This window comes from Lissotriton helveticus, chromosome 12, assembly GCF_964261635.1.
Source record: "Lissotriton helveticus chromosome 12, aLisHel1.1, whole genome shotgun sequence".
Taxonomy (NCBI): Eukaryota; Metazoa; Chordata; class Amphibia; order Caudata; family Salamandridae; genus Lissotriton; species Lissotriton helveticus.
In genome coordinates, this window is record NC_136073.1 from 480,738,270 (window position 1) to 480,763,216 (window position 24,947).

A 24,947-nucleotide genomic window follows, 5' to 3' on the forward strand; every position below is an offset into this window, starting at 1 on the left:
AATTCAGCAACACAAAACTTCCAAATAATATTTGAGTGCCTTTTTCTTTACCTTATTGCATAGTCATTGTACTTTTGATACAGTACACCAGAAGAAAGGCTTGTGAAAGGCTAGGCTTCAGGACCGAAGCAATTAAAAAAAATCTGCTTCATTTTCATTGTTTGCATTCATTTCGCTACTGTTGTTGAACCTTTGGGTCTTCTTAACTGTGAATTATCCATAAGACTTCCTAAGGATTTGGTCTTATTGGTCCTTTGCGATGTGTGCTTAGAACTCGATTTCTGATCATATTTTCATAATCCATTACTTCATTTATTTGCAGGAGTCCACACATATGTTCATTGTATTGTGATGGCCATTCCAAATGCTACACAACTTGTAGAATATTCTAGAAGTGCAACTCACTGTATATCAATCATGCTAAATCCTGTAAATTTCTCCTCTGTTCGTATAGTCGTACACATAATACTAGAGCAACATTTCTATTTGGGCATAACAACTGTAGGCCACTGCAAACTTGTAGTCCAATTAGTTGAATCTGAGTTCAATTGGGAGACAAATTAAGAATGTAGTGGGTTGTAAATGAAAACCATGGACTTATACTTGTGTCATGTATATACTTGTGTATATTTCTACCTGGTAAAATTGAATAATCTGGTGCCCTCGCGGTAGAACCCCTGGCGTGATGCCTACGACGGGAGGGAGACGATTGGGGCATACCGCTAGCAGATACCATGCCCTGTGTGTCCTTGTACGCGGACGACCTACTAATCTTTGTCCGGGACGCCGTCAAAGATCTAACGGCCATATGGAACACTTTAGGAGACTTTGCGGAGGAGGAAGAGTTGAAGGGAAGCCGCAAACACCCCATCTCTTTGGAATGGGCACACTTGATGCATGCTTTTACACAAGCCACGAACCCACCGGAGACACCCGCGGCTTCACAACCCAGGACCCAACCGGCCGAACCGACCCCCTTTACCTCAGAAGCACCGCAACGAAACCAATCTCCCCGGGCCCATGCGCGAACGGTACCCCCATAGAGTGGTCACCCCCCTGATGGAGTAAGGGCCACCACAGAAACCTGAGTTAATCGGTCCCCTCCACACCGCGCGCACTACCGGATATCCACACCTAATTTGACACAAATATCCAGGGATATAAGCAATCCCACCTAAACACAGTTGGAAACTTCCCACTTCCCATTAGTTCCTCCCTCCCTATGGTCTGCCCCAACGGTTAATAAAAAGTTTACTAGCTCACACTGGAGAGGTACATCCACCAGTGAATACCTGGGAACGCATTAAGATACGATCGACACGGCAGCATCATGAGACACACAACATGACACCTTCGTCAGGTACACCTGGAGAGACGGATACTACATAAGTTGAGACGCAGGGTCACCGTTGCGCTGAGAAGGGTGTGTCCACCTTCCCCGACGAATTCTCATTATACTGTGCACAACACAGACGCTGCAGCCACATGTTGTATGTACACGTGGACCAGTCACTTTACTAACAGTTGGACAGTACTGTATGCATGTATGGAATTATGTATTTGGTTCTACTTGTTAATATATCTTTCGTAACGCTGCACTACTGCATTGTACTAAAAATGTCGAAATGAATGCAAAAACCCAATAAAAAAAGTAACCAAAAAAAAATTTGAATAATCTGGTAAATGCTGGCATCAAATATTTAGCTTTGCAGTTCCTGTAATAAAAGCAGTTTTACCTGTGCACAGCAACCTTGATGAGCCATTGGTCAATTTGTCTTTTCACCACCTACCCATATTACCAATTAGAGTGCTAATCACAACGCAATGGGAATCACATTTGAAAATATTGCACATGCCTTTTCTAGAAATTCTTCTCAGATAAGTCTAACATGTATTTGAATAGGAGAACAGCTGTTCCTAGAGCTTTGTCCATAAAGCTACTCCCCTCACCTACCTATATTCACATCACCAATAGAAAAAACAGACGCTTGCAAGCCATATGGAAAATTGTTCCATAATGCCTTTACTCATGGTGTTAATTATATGATTGCATCCTTGTCTGAATGTAACAAATATTTTCAGAAAGATACTGTAAATGACAGACTGTATTTTTGTTGCAGTTCGGTAAACATATTGCTGCTAGTGGAATACAGTTGCATTATTTGTGAAGCCTCTTGACATGCTGACGTATTCTCCTTAACTAAATGGTAGATATGTTATTTTAGGCTATAGGTATTTTTAAAGCACCCTTTGCCAAAAAAGCCTCATGTAAATCACACTTTGTCTGCTTAGATGAGCCAGTTCTACAATGACAGGGGAAAAAGATCAGTATTAAGTTATTTCCTAAAAAAACATTTTTTTTAGTGGATCCTATTGAACATAGAAGGGAGTTTTACAGTTGTGCAGTTCGTATGTAAAATATCTACCTTCTGCCCTTACCTTTATGGTACAAAAAACCTTCAAAGGAGAAATGTAAAGGGTCTTAGAGATCTTGAAATGGTAACGTATAATGTTGAAATCATGAAAGATCCCTTTATATATGAAGGGTTGATGTCAGATTCAAAGGTGATTGTATAAAGTAATAGCCCACAATCCAAGTTTTCAATAAAACATTAAAAAATAGAGTCAAAAGTGCTGAGTCCTAAAAGACTCCACACCTACTGGGCATGAAAGAAGACATAAAAGACGGTAAAAACACTGCCAAGTTGAGGTCAGTGAAAAATGAGCTACATTAGTTCAGACACTACCTTCAGAAGGACACTTCTAGCATTATGAGGTGAATTTGGAATGCCTAGAAGACCTTGTTCTAACCTTGCATTGCTGGTCTGATCCTTAAATGTATCAGTGGACAGATAGCTAGCAGACAAGCAGAATGTTTATTGATATTCACACTTCAGAGATAATGATCCCCAGATAGCATTTTAAGGGATGAAATATGCCTATAGTTTTTATTGGCGTATCTGTTGTTGCTTCTACCTCTCTTGGAACTGTAACTAAGCAAGGCTCTTATAGATCATTTAGATTTCTTCAAAGACAGTTTCTACTAAATGTGCCCATCTGTCTTGAAAGGGTATAGAAACTGCTTGCAGGAGCAAGGTGTTTTAAAATCTTGCAGAATTTATAAGAGCTCTCTCTCTGAGTAGACCAGTCCTCCTAAATATATGTGTTGTAGTATGAATGCTTGTTTTCCTGAGTCCAATAGGGTCATCAATTATCTTCCACTTACCTGGTAGGAAGCTTGGCCTCCCCAATGGTGTCATATAATCAAGAAGCAGATTTTTGGACTATGCAAACAATGGCCCTTTTATATGGGTCATTTTGATAGATTTCTGTTAGCAATGAGCTGCTAATTGCAAGCAGCATTGGCCATATGTCCTCTATCTTGCTGTCAAGGCAGTGATAATTTAAGAGAACATATACAATATCTCTAGTAGCTTACTATGAGAATGCTGTACCTTATTCTTGTTGACCTAAGCAAAGCTGTAGTAGTCAAACCTACTGAGCAATAGTGAAAGTAACAACGTAATGCTCAGGCCAGTAGGATGCTATAGTCTAGTCCCTCTTGATTGCATCATCAGTGGTAAAAAATAAAAGTACAATTGGGAGTACACATTATTTATGTACTTAAGGCCACGAGGCAGTTATGAATTGCAGTGATGTGATAGAATAAAATAAAGGAATCTAATGCAATATGTGGAACATAGACGCATAAAGATGTGTCATTTGATGCAGGATAAAATATAGTCTGGATTATTTATGCAGTAGATTTTGTTTAATTTTCATCTTCATTTTTGCTCTCAGACTACTGATACTACTCCATTTCTTCCCAGCAATTTAGAATTCACTTGGTGATTTTATCTCTATTACAGCCGAATCCTCCCACTTCTTCCTAAAGGCCTACATCTAATCCTCTTGCATTAGATTTTTCTGAGGATTGTCCATCCTACATTTATTTCATGACGATATATGTGTTTTTCTGGTCTGTGAGACAGTGACAACTACTGTTGGTTGCATTCACTTGATCCAAATCACATTCTATCTCTTGAAGTACTCAGATTTACAGTGGTTCTCCTCTAACCAAGATTACAGTAGCCTATGTCTATTACCACTTACATTTGTGAGATTTGTAATGTCACCACACAACTTCTCTCTCATCTGGGATGGACCATGTGTATCAATATATTTGTTATCAATATCAGAGGTATTCCATTAAACTGCAATTCATTGCTGACACTATTTTAATTACCTCAAGATTAGGAGTAGGGAGAGAGAAAAGTACTGCAGGTTTACTCTATGCATTTGCCAGAAAGAGATACTCAGAAAATGTGTATTGTCATAAAAAAATAAGATCCTTTAATTTCTGGTCAAGGCAATTTGAAATCACTTTAATTGCAAACCTATCAAGTGCAATATAGAGCTTCTTGCTGAGCACACAAAAGCATGCACCAATAGGACTGTGGGCCACAGACTTGTACCAAAAATATGAAAGAGACAATAAATGAAAAATACCTGAGACATCGCACAGCATACTGAACAATCAATATGCAAAGCAGTTCATAGGAAATGTGAGGGGCACTCTGCATACCTAGGAGGTTAATAAAATGGGGGTAAAGACACAGGGCGCCACTGGTGTACTTCAGGCTAATTGATATCAATCTAAAAAAAATGGGACCCTCCCAGAGCTCCTAGAATTCCTTTTATTGAAGGTGAATCAAAGTCGTATGCCTTTACGAACATTCTACATATGCAGAGAGAACAGTGGTCTGTTTATGCATCCATGTAGCCAATCAGACAACATATATGTTGGAGTAATCAAAAGAATTCATAACAAATGATTCACCTTCTTTTATCTACTGTCGGTATAGTTGATGCCTCCATAAAACATGTGCTACTTACTCACCTGCCGTGCAGTGTTATCCATGTTCATGGTTTCATGGAATATGAATAAACGTAATGGATCAGAACTCTATTCTCACCACACCTCTTAGTGTAGTACAGGAATGCCTAGGCTCTAAAACTAGATTTTTCCCAATGAAGGCACGTATAATGGAACTCCTTTCCATATTACCCTAGCACCACCTAATCGGTGGAAGGATCAAGATGCCTTAGCTATTTGCCTACAGAAATACATTTGCATTTAGACACACCCTAAATTCTGAGAAAGCAAATTCATTAAAAGTGAGGCATTTACTTCATAGGCAGAAGGAGGAACGTGGATTTTTGAGTGTGTTCAAGAGACACACCTTACTGTTCTCAGTTTTTTTGTTTTTTAGCACCATCTTAATTTAGGTCTTGTTCTATCAATTTTGGCAGTGTATCTAGAAAACTCATATTCCTTCCAGCTAGCATTACAAGATTCTCCTACAATAATGTAAAAGACATAAACAGGGTGATGTCACGTGCTTCAAAAAATCTATTAATCAAGGAATGGTATGTTACTTTGTGATTCTCCACAAACATAGTCTTGGTCAGAGAGGCAGAGAAACGGCTATGCCTCACAACAAATGAGTGAGAAAGTCATCAGTGGTCTCTACATGTTTTGTATGCTAAGAATGTATTTGGCAAAGCTCAACTGCAACATTTAGCTTTATCCAATGAACTTGTTTTAATGATGACTTTTATTGAATTTTAGTTTATTTTTAAAGAGTTTGTATACCTGTAATTTTTTAAGTTTCTGTATGTTTGATGCCATTATTATATTGACCATAACTGTTTGTGCTGGTTAGCCCTTTAAAGACTACATGTTTAAACAGATAAATCTGATATTTTTGAAAATATGCATGAAATATATAGTCACGTGCTGGCTTTAAGGAGCACCATGTGGTTATCCTTAGTATCATCAACTAATTTCATATGACCCATGTCAAGTTATTTAATCTTCCTGTGTAGCCATTTGCCCAACTAAGAGTGGGTGAAATAATCATATTAATAGCAAGAATAATAATCAAATTGTTCTCTCTACTCTTCAGAAGCTGTCTTGCATTGTCCTGACACTGATACAGATGTGGAACTTCCACCGCAGAGGTGGCTGCATGCACAGTATGTTTCTGAAGTATTATAATTATTTAGAATGTTAAAATTAAAGACTGAATGTATGTTGACCGTAAAAAAGCAAATTATTGTTGCTATTACTGTTTTACTAATAATATGATTATATATTGTAACCCAGGACTAATACTTTTCATGAGCAAACATTTAGTTAATGGATGTATGACTCAACACATACTTCAGCTTCAATAGGACCCGTTATTTTAATGATTTAGAACAAGTCATGCAGTTAAGTAATGAATGCTTCATGTTTTTGTATGCCACTGCATGTCTCCAAGAGTGTGCACAGTAAAGAAACCCTCCTCCACCCACACACAATTTGAAATGGTATCATGATCTTTAGTATACATACTTCACATGTTGTTTCTGATAACTGACAGAAATTGTTATGGTATGGTACCAGAATATCATTACAAAGCTATCATCTGACAAAAAGATTGTGTCCCAAACATATGTTAGAAAAATATCCCCTAGCTGCATTTATAAAAGAAAATGTACATCCAACTGGATGGTATTTTTGTAAATGACATTTAGGAAATAATATTTCTTTCTGTCAAAATATTTAGTAGTAATATTCTGACATGCAAGCTTTGCATTTTGGGGATACACCCATCGGTTTTGATAGTGTACTCATATTACAATATTTGAATGGGTGTGTTTATTGTCATAATTAACCTCAACTGGTTATAAATGGATATGGTATTCCTTTGAAAATCAAAGTGTCTCTAGCATCTGGACTAGTGTGCCAATGGGACATCTATTCTTCCAGCAATTAACATTTCTCTACTCTGACAACATCTTGAAGATTTATTGACATCATCTTGAGGCATAAACCGGGTGCTTTGGACATTGGACATTTGAGTAATTAAGGAGCCAGGCAGAGAACATTTTCAACTATGAATATCATAAGGTCGTTGAAAGGGAGAGGAAATGTAATACACCTGAGGAGGAAGGGCTGTAGTTACTGTGAAAGTAAAACAATGTGTTTAAGTGAGAGAGCTCATTTGATGAATCTTCATGACATTTTTCGAACTAATTTTTTGTTCATATCAGCTCTTATGTTAAAAGTTTGGGGGTGATTTGTCAAGGGGGGCAAGAAAAAAGGGGGTCCCAAAACGTGTTTTCCCTAGGAAACTTTAGACAAAACTACAGGTCGAATGGGTGAACGAAATTACCCCAGATTTGTCAGGGAGACGGGTCTTGGTCTAAGAAGCACACTTTTGTTTATTTGGTGTAAATCCGATCAGTATTTTTTGAGAAATCTCGAAATTTACAGATATCGCTATTTGGGAATTCTGCCATCTGATTGGCTGAAGCGTTACAAGCACCAGCTTGCTGCTTATTGGCTGCGAGCAGTTGCAACTAGGAAGTGTCGGCAGCCATTTTGTGATTCTGTTGAAGCGAGTTAGGGTAAAAAAGGGTAAGAAAAAGTAGGAAAGAGGAGTGTAGGAGCACTGTAACTCTACTCCCTGCCAAATTTGGGGCAATTCCGTTCACCCATTTGACGTGTAGCCTTGTCTAACAATTCACAAAGTGTAATGGGAGGTTCGTAGTTAAAAATTCTGTTGAAGCGAGTAAGGGGAAAAAAAGGCGAAAAAAGTAGGAAAGAGGAGGGTAGGGGCACTGTGACCCTTCTCCCTGCCAAATTTGGAGTAATTCCCTTCACCCGTTCGACCTGTAGCCTTGTCTAACAATTTACAAAGTGTGATGGGAGGTTCGTATTTAAAAAGGACTGTATTTTACTTGAAGTTCGTGCTATCTGCAGTCGATGCATTTCTTTTGCAGAAGTGAGGGACACTTCTGTTTGAAACAAAAGTGCTTTCAGTTTGCTCAGTTTAATGAAATCTGTTTTCAAAGTAGGTATTGAAGGCCAAGTTGAACTTTGGGAGTTACTTTGTACGGGGGGAATAATCACATACAACATGACAAACAACATGTACATCTAGCAGGCACAACAACACTACGTACTGTGGGAACCGTGGCTAGCCATTTACACAAACCAAACATGGCATGGCACAGAATGCAGAATGCGAGGAGAGATGGGAGCAAAGTATGTGCGAAGGTGGCAAGTGATTCTCGATTATAAAAGTATACAATGCAAAGTGTTGAGGGATGTTCTGGACAGACTTGAGTATGCAGAGCACAGACATGTACATGTCAACATACACTGATGGTATACTGAGTGAAGTGGACAGTGGACGTAACCATGATAGTACAGTGAGTAGGGAAGATTACGGAAACATAGCACGTACGTGCCCCCTCTCCCCCCCAAATCTTTAGCGCAGTGGGCTGGCTCGGCGTACGCAAGACTAGCATAGTGGTATGAATAAAAGGCACGTTTCTCTGGGAGTGGTTCTCTTCCGGAATGGCAAACGTGGCTGCCAGGTCTGCGCAGCTTACAATGCCACGAGGCTGACGCCGTGAGCGAAGGTGGCTGCGTGAATGATGCTCTCAGCCTGCTGGTACCGAGAAACCGTCATGGTCGCTGTGACACACATATGCCCCACAGTTCACCTTTCGACACCGCTGTATGTAAGAGAGGGCCCACCACGTGCCGGCGGAAGCTCCTGGGCTGAGTTCTGCGAGCTCAGAAGGCTCCTGAGATCAACACTGGCTACCGCGACACAGGCACACAGCGCCCAGCCTGAGGCCCAGCACCGTAGAGCGCTCTGTATACTACTAACACAGTAGTCCAACAGGTACCAACAGTGGAACGGTGTCTTGATCCCACAATGGACGATGTTAGAACTGCATCTGAGAGTGGAGATGAAGGTACTCCCTTTGACCAGGTGCAACCAACTCTAGGTGCCAACAGTGGAACGGTGTCTTGATCCCACAATGGACAATGTCCGATATTACTTGCTGCTTGGTTTTACACAACTCCCTCCGTTGAGGTGCATCAGACTCTGTGCTTCCGTAGCTAACTGCTGCACATGATTATTGTGCTTGGTTGACAGCAGTCGGTGGAGTACACTGCGGTACAGCCGGTCTAAACCATGAAACAGTTTTTTGATTCTATGATTGAGGATGTCAGAAGTTAAAGTGTGTGATGATTTCTGTGTACCCCTTCCGATCAGGTGCAACCAACTCCGTGCTTCGGAATCAAACGGCACGTGGCTGTGAGGCATTAATGACCACTGCCTCTGGCCTACACTGCAGTGAGCAGGGTTCTCAATTCAGATCGAGTGGTGATTGTTTAATTCCAGAATCCAGTAGGCAACTAACTACAATGTCTATTCAAATATACACAATATCCTTTTAGTATACTTGCTTGAAGAACTTTTTTTAAATGAGTTATAGGTTTAGTACAATGACCAACTTTTTCGGAAAAGAACACTGAATAACAGTCTACACTGTGGACAGCAGAGATCGCAATTCAAATTGTTTTGAAATATTTATTGCAGCGTTTTTTGTAATTTATGTTGTAGTACTTTGCGAAGAAGAAGTGAGAAAAAGTATTCATGGACGTCTTTGCTGACTACTGCCTTTAATTTACACTGCAGACAGCAGTGTTCACAATTCAGATCGAGTCACTATTGTAGCTAACGCTGTCCTTTAGGCAAAAGACATTGCTCCATTGCGCTCTGTCAGCACCACGCATACGCATTATGGCACGCTCTGCACACACTTTTTGTTTCTTTGTGTATTACAAACTGGGCAGCTCAAGTCAACGCCACATGGCTGTGGGCCCTTGCTGACCACTCTCTCTGGCCTTCACTGGAGACAGCAGTGTTCACAAATCAGATCGAGTCGCTATTGCAGATAATGCAGTCCTGTAGGCAACAGACATTGCTCCTAGTACGGCACGCCCGCAGCACGCATCATCACTGGCCGTGCACATTCTGAATGCTTTTGATGTGGCTATCTGAGTGCACTAGAACTGATGGACCCTTTATGATACACTCTTTTTGTGTATTATTTCAGATCTACTGCCTGTATCTCAGTGTACCACAAGTTTTGGTTCTTTTACAATATAATCTTTTGTGTATTATTTCACCTCTACTGTCCCTACCTTACTGCAGCACAAACTATTGACCCTTTTAATATTGAATCTTTGTGTGTGATCCAATGATTACTGTTGTAGTTGATGCTAGCAGCAACCATTCCTGAGGGCTGGTTTACACTCACCCCACAAGTATCCAGCACAGACGTCACTGGATATGTGACCCTGGTAATAAAAAGTAGTCAAGCACACATGCGCGTACCCACTTCCACTATCTATCTGTGTCCGTGTGTTCATTATCTATGCAAGATTCTGCCCCTGGCCGTACCACATTACATTGTGCTGTGGACAGCGTATGCAACCATGTTACCTCTGGCAGTGGGGAAAACTTTGGTTATGTAACTTTTAGGTGCATGGCTATCACAGGTGGAAGGCTACTTTGCAGACCATGAATAGTGATGAAGATGATAGATGCATGTTGTGTGTAGTGTACGATATGTGTACATAGCAAAAAGTTTTCAAAAAAGCTCTCTAAGCAGAAGAGGTGTGTCTCATCAAATGGTGTAGAGAGAATAACTAAAATGGGTGGCGTTCTCAAACTGCTACAATGGGAAATGTTCTGAACTAATCAAATGCTTTTCTTAAGGTCACATGGCAATCGCGCACCCAGTGCTCAAGGAGACCGCACCCGACACGATATTGAGAAAATATATTTACCATAATATAAGTTTATTACAGTTAGAAATATATAAATGTTTAAAATACTTTAGATTATTGCTTGCTCTCATATACAATTTAAAGTTATTTAGATATATTTTGAGACATAAAAAACTAGCACACTGTCAGTGTTTAGGACGTATTTCTTAAAAGAAAGGCAAAACTGATTTCAACTGCATTAGGAACGTGTTTACAGCAGTCAATAAATGGTTGACCGGCTGCCTTTAAGAGTGTGTCGTACTGCGCTATGAAGCCCCGCTGGGTGGAGTCGATGCTACATAAGATATTACATAAATAAATATAAGAGGGCTGTTAACTTTTTTATTCTTTTTATAGGTGGGGGTCTGTCCTTTAACTGAAGACCCAATAAGAAATGGCAGCTAACACTTGTTTGAAGAGGCGACCCCTTTCACTGGACCTATTTACCTCTCTTATCACAAGAGCCGGGCCCCGCTGTCCCCAAACTAACCCCTTCAGCCACCTTTTCAGATCTCTTATCCATCGCTAGCGGTCTCTGCCCATGCGAGATACTTTAAACCTCTGTTTGCACAATCGAGCCAAGTGTCTGGTGTCAAAAGACGGCTGGTTATACAGGGGCTCATTCACAGGGCCTCGGCACCCGCTCTGAAGAGAAGTGAGGCAAACACGCCCAGCCAGCCGAGCATGGTTCGAGTCACCACGTGCCGAGCCGGAGGCAGCCGCTGCACTACAGGGTAATACTTTTGGCATGCATGTGCACGATGTAAAGCATTGTGCGCATGCGAGAGTCTGGACAGGTCAGGCAAAAGAAAGTGCGAAAGGCAGGTAATCATATGAAAAAAAAGCATTTACAGAGTCCTATTGCATTGTACACAAAAATGCGGGCGCCGAAGAAGGCAGGAACGGGAGTGGGTGTGGGGGTGGTGGTGGTCAAAGAAGTCCCGGACTTTGGGAGGGAACAGGGGGAGGCAGAGGAACAAAAGAGTTGCTGAAGTAAAGGGGCTGATAACCATGGAAGGATAAAAATAACGTCATTTCAGTAAGGAGGCGGGACTACCACGCCAGCAACCAATGAGAATGAAGCATTTCAGATTTGAGCCAATCAAAAGCATGGGCAGAAAGTGGGTGGAGCTTCCCCCACAAAACTGTGTAGAGCATCTCTCTCCGAGACAGCGCATGCACTGCCTAGGCAAAACCTAAAAATGATGGAATGGCGTACCCAGTACGACACCATACATCTATGACATAACACAGGGCTTGGCAGCGCGCACTTGTCGCATACGCAACGCGCAGGGGGCGTGACCCCATACGTACATGACGTAACGCGCGGCTTGGTACTGCGTACCCATCGCATACCAAAGTAGCAGCTGCCGCGACCTCATACGTATATGATGTTACGCAGGACGCGCTGCCACAAACCTGTCAGATACGAAATGCGCATCCTTTATGAATTTAGCAATATGGCGGCTAGAATTCGCGTGCTGATGGAGCTTGGTACACTACCGGTAATAAAAAAGTAAGATTATAAATTTTTTGGGGGAGGGAGATATAAAATTTTACATAATTTTTAAAGTAAAAAAAAAGGATCCAAAATATTACAAAAAAATTAAAAATATAGGTTTCATAAATATTAACATTTGAAATTAACATTTAAAAAAAACATTGAAATTCACTGAAAAAACCATAGGTTTTACAGATGTTATAGTTAGGAATTAGCATTTAAAAAACCTTTGAAATTCACTAAAAAAACATCTGTTTCAGGGACGTTATAGTTACTTGGACATTTGACTCATATAAAACAAGAGAAATTCGCCAGTTATAGTTAGTTAAGCTAACCATAACTCGAGCGCCTGCATATTACATCACTCATGACATGGTCAGTGACATCACTGATGACATCACTGATGACATCTCAAATGACATCACTGATGACATCATCCAGTGTATGTGTGTTTCTGTAAAGTTTAAATATTTTTCATTTATATCTATGCCAAGGTGTATTGAAGAATGAGTGGATTTACAAGTGCCTGAAGGGATTATTTAGTAGGTGCGTGACTGAGTGTATAAGTGAGTGATTGAATGTGTCTTACTGAATGCATGGGTTAGTGACTAAACTGTATGAAAGTCTGCATTAGTCTCTCAGTTGGTGTGTAAGCGACTGCATGGATTGGTGAGTAGCTACAAGAGTGTCTATATGCGTTATTGAATTATTGTCTGTGTATCTGTATGGGTGCCAGAGTGTCGGTCTGGGTGGGTAGGGGGGGTGTGTGACTCCCTGCATAGATGTTTGAGTGGGTGATTCACTGGTTGTATGGATTCAAAAATGCATCTGGGAAGGGCTTCGCAGTAAGCCGAAACACGTTATAAAATAAACACCCTTGGAACTTTGGATTGTCGCGGAGCTGCTTCTACTGAGAGCGCACGTTATTGGTTTATAAAAAAATGTGTTTTTTTATATTTCAATATTTCTTAACTAGGAATTTCACTTTGCGACAACCACACATTTATCACATAAAAAGCAATGATGGGGCCTAAATCTGCACCAGTGATTTCCAGCCTAGATTTCACCTGCATTGGGTAGCCCTGGTCTCAACTTTAAAACAGGAAGGATTACAAAAGTGAAGACATTTTCTTCCCTATCCAAGTTGATTTATCTTTTTTGTTGCTTTCCATTAAATGTCTAACTCCCAGAAATAATATTAAATTTAGAAGTGATACAAAAAAGGAGGGGTGTTCTTATGGGGGTTGAAAATGGCGCCTATCGAGTATGCGTAAATTAAAGTAAATAAAGTAAGGTAGTGCAAAAAGGTGAGGGAAAACACCCTGAGCTGTCCAAGTAGACCCTAGGGTCCGACGAAATGTACAGCAACCCTATGCACATGCTCCTTTAATTTCTAAGTTCAGTAAACATTTAGTAGACTCAGTACACATTCAATGGACAAGATATATGACAAAAATGAGCGTAATCCAAGTCGTTAATGTTGTCCTGTTCTTTTAATCTGAAAATGCCCAGCCAACACGTGTTTCATCATAGGGAAGTGCCCTTCGACTTCTTCAGGGCTGTCAGGCTGGCAGAATCAATGCCAGACTCCTCTCCGCGGGTTCTACTTCTGTCCCGGCTGACTTTAAATTGTGGCATACAACGAAAAACATGTTGGCTGGGCATTTTCGGATTAAAAGAATAGGAGAACATTAAAGACTTGGATTACTCTCATTTTTGTTATATATTTTGTCCATTGAATGTATACTGAGTCTACTAAATGTTTACTGGAATTTGAAATGAAAAGAGCATGTGCATAGGCTTGCTGTACATTAAATTTAGAAGCTCCAAGTAAGTTTACTAAATGAATGTGCCTATCTTCATTATTTTCTCAGTTAACATGTACAGACCAGTCTGTGTTAATTCCATGAAGGAATACAGCTCATAATATTAGGAGGGTATTGGCAATCATGGAATCTGATTTTGCGTAGATGGAAAATGGGGTGATTAATGCAATTGACATTGAAAAGGCATTGGATAGTTTACATTGAGATTTCTTTTATGAAGTGCTCAATAAGATGAGAACAAATGTATTGCATGGGTTAGGCTTCTGTATATGGCCCCTACTGCTTGCGTCAAAATGGGTAGGCATAAATAAATTTGCAGTGGGAAGAGGGACTCAACAAGGGTGCCCACTTGCACCATTATTATTTGCAATTGCTATGGAGCCACTTGCTAGCTGGGTGAGAACAGGAGGGGTTTACAGGAGTCAGGAGGAGCGGGTGTGCTACATTATTCACCATTATATGCAGATGATATGTTGTTATTTTTCAAAGATGCTAGTGTTGATTTGCCGCATGCCACGATCCTCTTAGGTCAGTTTGGGCAAGCCTCAGGGTTATGCAGCAACTGAAATAAATTATATTTGTTCCCATTACAGAAGAATGTGCCACAGCCTGTGGATCTGAAGGGGCTTAATTGGGAGGGAATAAGTCTAAAATAACTGGGGGTAAGATTATACAATTCTCCCACTGATTTCTGAGAGGTAACATTAGTGTGGAAATTAGAAGGCTGCAGAAAAGTGTAGATTTTGGGAGAAGAGTGCAGCTTTAAGTTTCAGGACGAATAACCGTAGCAAAAATGTACTTTACATCTTCACAACTCTTCCAATGGTGATACCGTGTAGAGTATTTAGGAAAATCGATTCTTTGTTGGTTTCTCTTATATGGGAAACAGATGGGCAAAGAGTGGCATTGGCAAAGTTGCAACGTCCTACCAGTCAATCAGGGAGGACTAGCTGCCCCAGATATGGAAATCTATTACTTAGCAACACAGTTGCTATGGTTTACACAATAGTTTTATTTGCAAAAATTTCCTGGGCAGGTGAATTTGGAGCAAAAACCCGATTTGTCCCCTGTCAGAGGACCAGTGCAGGAATTGCCCAATAAGTCGAAGGTTGTGCTGCGCCTTTGACATTGTTTACTTTAGGAAACTCAAAAACAGAGACCCTATGCCCCGGGCATTCTGTTGAGAAGTTTGGAACAAATCATTCCAGGGGGAAGATTGTGGGTCTTAGCGGAGTGGGTAAACCATGGGGTGCAATAGAGATGGGGTGGTATTATCATTTGAGGAATTTTCAGGCACTTTTAAAATCATGAGAGGGCAATTTTTGTTGCATCGAGTAGTGATCGGTAGATTGTATAACCACTGGGATATGGGTTTAGTATAGCCACGAGTACATAGTGGTTGTCAAATATTGTGCGCTGTGACGGGTCGTATGAAGGCAGTGATGTGCCTTTATCAGGCAATAACAAGTGATATGGCAACGTCTCTTGTTGGTCTAAGAGATAAGTGGGAGGAGGATTTGGCACATCCAATTCCAGAGTTGGAGTCCGTACCTAACTCCGGTAAAAATTGTTTAAATTTATCAGACAAATGTGGCATGCAGGAGATGTGGTGAACAGAAATGTTACACATGATGTGGGCATGCACATTATTAGTGGAATAATGGATGGAAAAAAGCTTCTGTATAAATGAGGCAACAAAATGATCAATTTACTGTACTTCTATGGTCTGTCTGCAGGGGGGTTTTCCAAGACCTACAAAATGTAAAAATATTACATGATTTATTGATTTAGCATTGGTACTCTCAATACGTGAAATAACTATGATATTGAAGGTGCCCAGGGCCCAGAGGGTAGCAAAATGGAAAGTGGAGTTGATTCATTGGGCGGGTTATGCGAGTGCAGTATTGGATAGCGATATGAGCAAAGGAAGAGGAGCAATTGAAAAAGTCTGTGCATGGGATCATTTATTATATTCTCTTAAAGATTTAAAAAAGAGTGATGATTCTGGGGAAGAAAATGGGTAAAAATATAATTTGCAAAATAAATATGTGTTGATTACATACTGGGGAGTGGACTTATGGGAGGGTGGTGGTGGTGGGGGTAAGTTGTTTAATATTGTTATACATGTCTAATTATAAATGCTAAGAAAAAATTGTTCACAAAAAAAGTGAGTTTACTAAATGACTTAAGAGCTCATAAAGTTTTTTCTACTATTTCAGTCCAGGGGCACATCTTGACCCTTGCTATATCCATCCATGGCAAGCATGTTTCTGGTTCTAGTTTTAGCCTTTCAAGTAATGCATGGAAAATAGGGATAGCCACTGGCAAAGCCAATAGCTCTCACTTGCATTGTCAATTACAAGCCATCCCTATTGGCAGCAGGATCACAGCAGGGCCACCTAGCAGGGCTGAGAGGGCACAGAGGAAAGGAACTGCCACATCAGGGAGGAGGAGCCATCAAGTTTGCATCAAGTTTGCTTACTTTGTAAGTGTAATTCCAGCACCAGGGCGAGGATTTTCAGGGCAGCCATGGTAGTGTTATTCTTGCATTTCAGCAGTGATAAAAATAACTTTTTAAAGCTCTGATGCAGTGACAAAATAACGACTTCTTTGTGATGAACAGGATGAATGTAAGACATAAAATGCTGAATGTCTGATGATTGCTCCCTTAGTCACTCCAATGATGTTGGAAGGATATACCCAAACAACCAATGGAAAGATGGTGAGAGATGGTGAGAGATGGTGAGAGTGAGATACTCCTGTGGGCTGATGCAAGATTTGACTGACAGTTCCTCAAGACTGTGAGAGTTCAGAGCCAAAGCCCACTTTCTGTTGTATTGCCTTGTATTGTAACACTTATGTATTACACTAACTATCCTTATGTGGGGCCCTGAAGCACTTGCTACATGGCCAGTGTGCTACATCATGTATTTTGAGTAATTGGAAGTGTGTTGTCTTTGCTTTGATCCTGTGAGACGTATTTCTATGGCATCCGTGATGACTGCCAAGATGTAGATCTCATGTTCTGTGATGTTGTACTTAGCAGTCTGATGGTTGTAGAAGTGTGAGCGACAGGCACACGTTTTATGGTTTTCATTAAGCAGATATTTTTTAATAGCAGTGCAGGTCCTTTGATGGTATTTCTTATAATCACAGTCCACTTATCTGATTACTGCACTCGGATGTCCATTCTAAGATATTTAATTTAACATTTGTGTTCCTGAGCATGCACAAGTCAGAGGAAGACTAGGTGAAGAAATCTGCTGGGATGGTCTTTGGTAATATCACCTCAGTCATTGTGAGATGCCATGCATATTATGTTTTTTTAAATACACCAGACCAAGAAAAACAGAGATGGAAACTACTCTTGAGTCACCAGTGCCATAAAGTGGTGATATTGGCCTAAAATGAGAGGGTAATGAAGAGGAAGTAATTTGAATATCCATTTCAATAGCAATCTTCATAGAGCCGGGTTTATAATTACCCAGTTCAAGAATTCCATTTCTTTTTTGGAATGAGATGAGGAGGTTGGGAATGGTCCTCAGAAGTGCTCTCCCACAATAAAGGTCAGATTAATTGAATTTGCTCATGCTCCATAATGTTTCAATCAATGTATTCAAATACTTTAAGATTTGGTCAGATGAGCCACATAGTAGTGCTTATGAAAGAAAACAAGTGTCCACCTTGGGTACTTAAAATATATCCTTGCACACGTAGCCATGTGATCAGTTTGTGGGGATGGTACAAAGAACATGGGTCTGATTCACAAAGGTATACGTACACATTTGTGTACATTTATGTTTTTTGGTTTCACAAACTATGAGTTAATAGTAAGTTTATAACTGCAGAGACTCTGCAGTCGTGCATATAAAAATAGTTTTTATGTGTGGCGTTTTCTGCCCTGACTGTGAAGTCTTTGCAGTTGTAAACTTACTATGAACTTGTAGGTCCTAAGTCTTTTCTTAGTGAAAATATTTTGAGTCAGTTCCATGCCCCATCGAGAATCTTAGATAAACTCCCGATTGTCCTTTTAAGTCCTTACAATAATAGAGCCTTGACTCATTCCCACAACAGATTTATATGCTCTTTGCTACGTATGATGTAGGAAAGCTGTAATGAAGGTGGCAGAGCAGAAGGAGCTTGATCAAGAATAGATGTAGTAGAAATGTGGTGGGATCTATTTTTCAGGATTGTTATTATTGGGGCAGGCAGGCCTCATGCATAAATACCTGGGTGCTGTGTATAAATGAGATCCTGTACCATCCTACTAAACTAAAAGGAAAAGCAGGATACCGCTCTCTCATTGGCTGCTGTGCTTGGGAATATCTGACATGTTTTGTTAGATTTCCTTGATTTATGATGGTGGAATAGAACAGGTGTTTTTTGTAGCTGATCCACACCTGAATAGAACTGATTAGAAACAACTCTTCATGTTCAATCACATCAATTATGTTTATGCAAATCACTAAAGCCCCCAAATGTTGCCATATAAGTGTAGGTTTTACTCTGAAGTCATGCCTTGGTTTATCATTGTAAATATATTTTTTGTCTCTCAGGAGATCTGGAGCTCTATGAATATTTGCATTATTATTATACTGGTTACTTGATATAGGGGCAAGGCCATCCTGTGAACGGATTCACAGTTTCCACTTATAGTGATAAGCAGACTAGCTGTCAGTTAGTTTGTAGAGTGTATAGAACTATTCAAAGTAATACCACAATTCTCTAACTGTGTTACTGCAGCTGAGACATTTAGGCATTCAGGCCTGGGAACTTCAGCTGCAGGTAGATCACAGCTGGTGATACTCAGATATTAGTACTATGGTTCCTCCTGTTACCATGGTATCACAAATTGATCTCCTATTGCTCTGTATGGGATGCATAAATCAGTATTTTTGAACCTAGTCCTGAAATTTAATCTGTAAATCCAGGCTTTATCATGAGAAACATTTCAGGAATACCACACCCAGGAATACTAGGTGTTGTAATCCTACATCTCTTCTGATTCCAAATACTGCCAGTAACTCTTGGTACTGTGAAAATCTAGAATTCCAGCCCTCCTGGAATGAGAGCCTAAATGGGGAATAAAGGTATTTCTGCATGTTTTGCCACATGTAAAGGTGTGGAGTTAGTCCCGGCTTTATAATGGTGCTGTTTGGCATGGACTTTATGTCCAAGGAATTGGTGTTACCACTTTAATATAAAAGGAAAACTAATTATAAATGTCCATGAATCCACTTGCTCCTTATTTAACACAGTGTTTTCCACTTCCGACATTCTCTGCAATATGGTTTATGTATTATGCGGCTATGAGTTTAAGATTAATATTTCTGTGTGAGAGAGCTACACATCTCACTCAAAAGTGAAGACGCACTGGCAGCTTTTAGTGGATTTTGATGATTTATGTGCATAGCCTGTCCATTACCACTGAGTTTTTCGCTTAGAGAACGCTGTAGTTTTATCTGCAGCCATGCCACATATCCGTGAAAGCCTCATTAACGCTAATGTGATCTCACAGATGAACCCACATGCTGTAATAATAGCTGGTGGCAGGGAACACAACTGTGTACAGGTGGAGCTGGAACATAATCTGTGTATCGCTCTGTAGCACACATAGAAAATCAAATTGCTAAAATAAAACAAAGTTAAAAACGTCTACGTTTGTGCTTGGTAGAATTCTGGAGTTCTGTAGGGTTGCAGTGATAGGAAGAAACCTCTTACACAAGCATGGATCTCAGATCAATTAATAGTGAAATAGAATGAAATGTAAACTGTTAAGTATAAGTACATTAAAATAAACAAATAACAATGATTGTATATTTTTACTTCAATGTTGCAATATTTTTGTAAATTATGTTTTGGACAGAATATTTTTGTCAGACAATATTTGGGCCACGATAATATGGTACCCCAGCGAATCGGATATTATATTGTATATGGTCTCTTTTTCTTTTAGGTTATCAACATTTGTTTTCATGCCTCAAATGTATTACTTTGTTTTGTTCAATACGGAAGGGAGGACCATTTTTGGTAGGCACCATAGGCTAGGGCTAAATAATTAATAATTTTATGGAGAGAAGTCAGGAGGGCAAGTGAGTAGAGATGCCTACCCCAATGGTATGTTCATATTCCAGCTAATTAGTGAGATGGAGAGAGAGGAATCTGCAAAGAAAAGTCCCCCTAAATACTAGTGCTCTTCATTCAGATCTAAGTGGAACCGGGAGGTTATTAAGTTGTACGTATTTCTAAATCTGCAAGTTCTCCCAGCCCTTTTGTGTGTAAATCTGCAAGAAAGATGATAAGGGACTGTGCTCCAGTAACATCTGCGTGAAATATGTAATTTCTTGACATCAAGTCTTTATATGCCATGACTCCCTCTCTCTTTCACTCGCCATCTACACCAAAACTTCATTTCATCACACCATTACTATTTCCTTGTATCTTTCACCACCCTCTTATTCACATCTAATTTATATAGCATTAGTATATGATGCATAATGATTAGACAATAGTAGCACACAGCCCATTTAGGTAGCTCACCCATTACCTGTGATCGTGAACTGTATATGATTTATGAGTGAGACAGAGAGCCATATTCACATTAATGTAACTTCCTAAACTGCTCCAGATAGCTGTTTTGTAGGCAAGTATAACACAACTGGGTTTACTGCTGTTTACGCAGCACAATGAAGTGGCAAGTAGCAAGGTACCTAACTGCGAAGATTACTCTATACTACCACCTTTGCAACACCTAGAGATGGGATAGCCAAACCTAACATTTACAGATACCAGACAACTATTATACCACAAATACATTAAAATACTCAAAGTTGTGAATAGCAACACTGTAACAATAAACACTAATAAGAGACAGGGGTTTCTAAGATACAATTCTATTGCTCTTGCAGCTGTAGGCTGTGGACATGAGAGATCTTTCCTCAGACCCAGATAAACCTGTGCCCAACTTTCAGACATGTGAACTAGATGACACACGGGTGCAGGGTATAATCTGAATTGTTCCCACATGCATTTTGTTTTTGGATTTTTCAGAAAGTTTACATAAGGCACCCACTTTTTCTTTCAGTCATACTAACTGTACAGGTGCATCTGAATAAACCACAACATTGATATATGTCATAGTATAAAAGAGAGGGTGGCTTGCACTACCTTCAGTGTGGCTCCTCCATTGCTCGACGTAGCATATCTCATGGGTGTATTGAATCAGTTTTTCTTATAAGTCAAATTGCTCAGACCGTTGTTTCCATCATATCTGTATCATATGCTAATTCCATGAAAGCAGACACTTTTTAATCCTGTATTCAATACAGTGTGCTTCTTCTGCTATTGGGAAAATGAACTGTGTAATATTTTACACCCATTGACATTATTTTGGCAATTCAGCATGACATTGATGGGTCATTATATCCCTTGTGATATACCACATAACAATGATATGACATCCATTGCATTGACTATCACTTCATTGTAATGTAAGTATATATTAAAAATAAGTAGATAATTACTCTCCTTAACTACACTGATGCTTACCTACCACGATAAATATGGGTGTAAATAAGAACAGTAAATATATACTTAAGAAGCAAACTAGTGGACGTTTGATGTAGTTGACGTGCTATTATTTTGGTTCGCCATTGTCAGCCTCAATATAGTGACATATAAATATCATTATTAATACTCCTTTAAGTGTCCTGTACCATCTCCATTCTAGCTTTCATCTGGAATGCACATAGGCAAGGTTATAAATCTTGGAATATTATTAAAAGAACATTATTGTCTAGCAGCTATCAGTTGTTCTGCCATTGCCATGTAAAGTGTGGTACATTTGGGATACTCACTAAAGAATGACCACATTTTCATAAGCAAGTTGATCAATCAAAAGTACTGTTAAGGGTACAATCTGGGTGGCAAAACTGCCTCAAATGCAATAAACTGCCCTTCAAGGAGCTGACATTCCTTATTAGAGATATATCATGCTTGACTCTTCGGCACCCCTTTTCCATTATTTATGACATTTCTTGTAGTAGCGATTTCTGGTGATATTTATTTGACTTCTCAGGTTTGACCTTTGTGCCATGCCCGAAACATTCATTGTGAAAATGTAGTAAGTGTTTGTATCCTTTTTTACTAGAAATAACATTATATCAATGTGTGCACTGAGCTGGTTCTAAAATGTCCAATCTTTGTCTTGGTATGTACCAAGAATTATTGTCTCCCGGACCAAGGATTATTGTCTCCCTTACTGAGACTACGATAGCATCAGAGAGTACAGACAACATATGATTTTTTTAATTCATACTATCAGTCAATTGATCACATAAAATAAACTACAGATCTTTAGGGTTTGGATATTATAAGTTTATTATTATGAAAGGTGTTAGAATTATTTAAAGTGTCAAAATGTAAGTGTGTTTCTTTTTCCTCATCATTAATATGGCACAGTTTTCTCCAAGTACATGTTTCATCTAACATTTGAAGGCATTAGCTGTGTGATTAAAAAAAAAAAGTAATCATCTGGATATCTACGTTGTAACTGCTGGTTACATCCGTGCATTAGAAACTGACTTCCAAATGTCAAGGCCCATTCAAGTACATGTTTTCTAACTAGATTGGTTCACATTTAGTCTTTATTATATAGTGTGTGCAAGTGAGAACACTTTAAATTTTGAATCTTTTAACTATGTGTAGGAATTGATTATCACTAAACTTCTGAGTTTGACTTAATTGAAAGAGAGAAGCAATGTTTAAAAAGCTAATTGCTATTTAGAACTTAGCAGCTGTCGAGTGAGAGCTAATGGATCTGAGATAGAGTGTTAGGATGTTCCATTATTCATCTCTTTCAACATTAGTTTTTTTTGATTCCCCATTGAATATAATTTATAATTTGGGTTTGACTAATGCTGTGTATCAGAGGACCTAGAAGTCTACTGACATCATAGAGCTACATACATTGCGCAAAGAAGCTTGGAGCATTGACTCAGATTTATTAACAAATTACGTTGATTTACTGAAAAGCTTCCCAGATTTGAACAAAGAATGGTATTGTTTCATTAGCACTATAAAATGTGATTACATTGGCTAAATCTTCCTCCTACCCTTCTTATTGCATTATCAACCATTGTTGTTTGTCTATATCAAGTAATATCCAAAATGTTATCATTAAAGTCTTCCAACTGAGAATACATAGGTCAAGCGTAAACATATGGCAACAGATTATTTGCTTTTGGGATAGGAGTAAGTAGTACATTTTCAGAGTTTGTGCAACTAAAAACACACTTTAACCAAATAGAAGATATGATTTAAAATAGTACAAAAGCTGATAATTCTGAAACTCTGTAATTGTTTCTCTAGCAATTGTATGGAGAACAAGTACACACATATATTTCACAGAACCTGTAAGACCATGGGCTGGTAAACTGTGTTGTTCTAGATTAATTTTCAAATACCATCGGTCCCTCCACAGCTGATTGTTGGATACCAAAATGTTCATAGCCACACTGGGAAGCAAAGATTCCCTGGAATGCTTTGGTATTCCACAACCCCATAGAGGGACTAGAGGCACTGGTGCACCACACAACATCTGATTCTGAGTCATTCGGGCTCGCACAACTTAAAATGGGCTAATTTGCCATACAGCTTCAAACACCAGTGCATTGGAATTTAAACTGTTCGGTTGGACAAACTCCGGAGATAAATTCATCTTGTTGAGGATTCTTTCAGCCCTTAAATGACTTTTAGCAAACACTGGTTGCATGATTCTTCACTACCATTAGATGGAGTGAGGATCCTTGCTTGAAAATTTATGGACCAAGCAAGTTAGTTCATTGGTGCTTTTTTCAATCCAAAAGCAGCAACAATCAGTCGTGTCTAAAATGAAGTAAATTGAATTACAATAGGTGTTGACCAAAAACCATTTTAAAACATATCGTACATAAACTAGTAATAGTTTCTTACTCCCTGATAGTACAATTGTTTTTGTTAGAAGACAGACAGGATGTTGCAATACCCTTCCAACCCCCACACCTTATTGGAAGACAAAAGAAGTCTTGCTTTATTTTAGTGTAAATAATGTGCTATTCAGGAGACGAACTGGCTATGAAAAGACATTAGAAGATGTGCAGCCTGGAGGTGGGTATTTCATGAAGACCATCGGGGATCTAATCTTGTTGCAACAAAATCTCAGAATCCTTTAGTGGATTGCTGCAAGCTGTTTCTCTCCTTTGTTGATTGTATCTCAAAAAAGCAGTACCCAAACATGTTTGGGTTCAGTACCAAGTGTACAATATTCACAGCACCCTCTTTTTGGTTTTAATTTTAATAATTCATTTATAATTGAAAGCATAATTTAAGAGCAAAGGTCAAGACCAATTCTGTACTTTCAGTCATCTTTTATTGGAATGTTGATTACAGTGCTGAGAACATTAGTCTTATCATCTGCCTGTCCCAGATTACTAGTTCATTTCCTTGCAGAAGAAAATTGTATTATTTTAAACCGGTTCACAATGTGTAGAATTTGATGAAAACTTAGAAGATCAAATATAGCGCCACAAAAACAAGAGAACAAGGACAGAAGACAATACTGCAGAAATGCATATGGCCGTCTATTTTAAGTATGAGTGACTGAGTAGAGCACATGTGTGTCTACTTGGAATAGAAGATATCAATTTACTTTTATAAAATTTGAAATGTATTACCACTTTTGCATTAACATTTCATATGCTAAGAAGTTGAATTTTTAGTTTTTTCATTGAGGGTAGACCTTCATTAGGGTAAAGTATTTAGTTAATCAATAAGGAAGTATTGTCATGACCTCATTCAGCATAGAAAAGGGTAACAGGCTTATTCACAAAGGTGAACTTCCAAATACGCACATCTACATGTGTAAGTTTATCCTTCTCAGTAACTTCACTACTTT

General features: G+C 39.3%; 1 protein-coding gene across 6 annotated transcripts in view; it reads left to right on the forward strand.

Annotated features, from left to right (window-relative positions):
* Positions 1–24,947, forward strand: part of ZNF536 (zinc finger protein 536) — a 1,021,749-nt gene that overhangs the window by 639,721 nt on the left and 357,081 nt on the right. For 4 of the 6 annotated variants that reach the window (XM_078671206.1, XM_078671208.1, XM_078671209.1 and 1 more), the window contains one exon: positions 5,970–6,039. The exons of the other annotated variants lie outside the window; for them this stretch is intronic. In XM_078671206.1, coding sequence (XP_078527332.1) covers positions 5,970–6,039 — 70 coding nt within the window. The remainder of the gene's footprint in view (positions 1–5,969; positions 6,040–24,947) is intronic. 6 annotated transcript variants of the gene reach the window in all.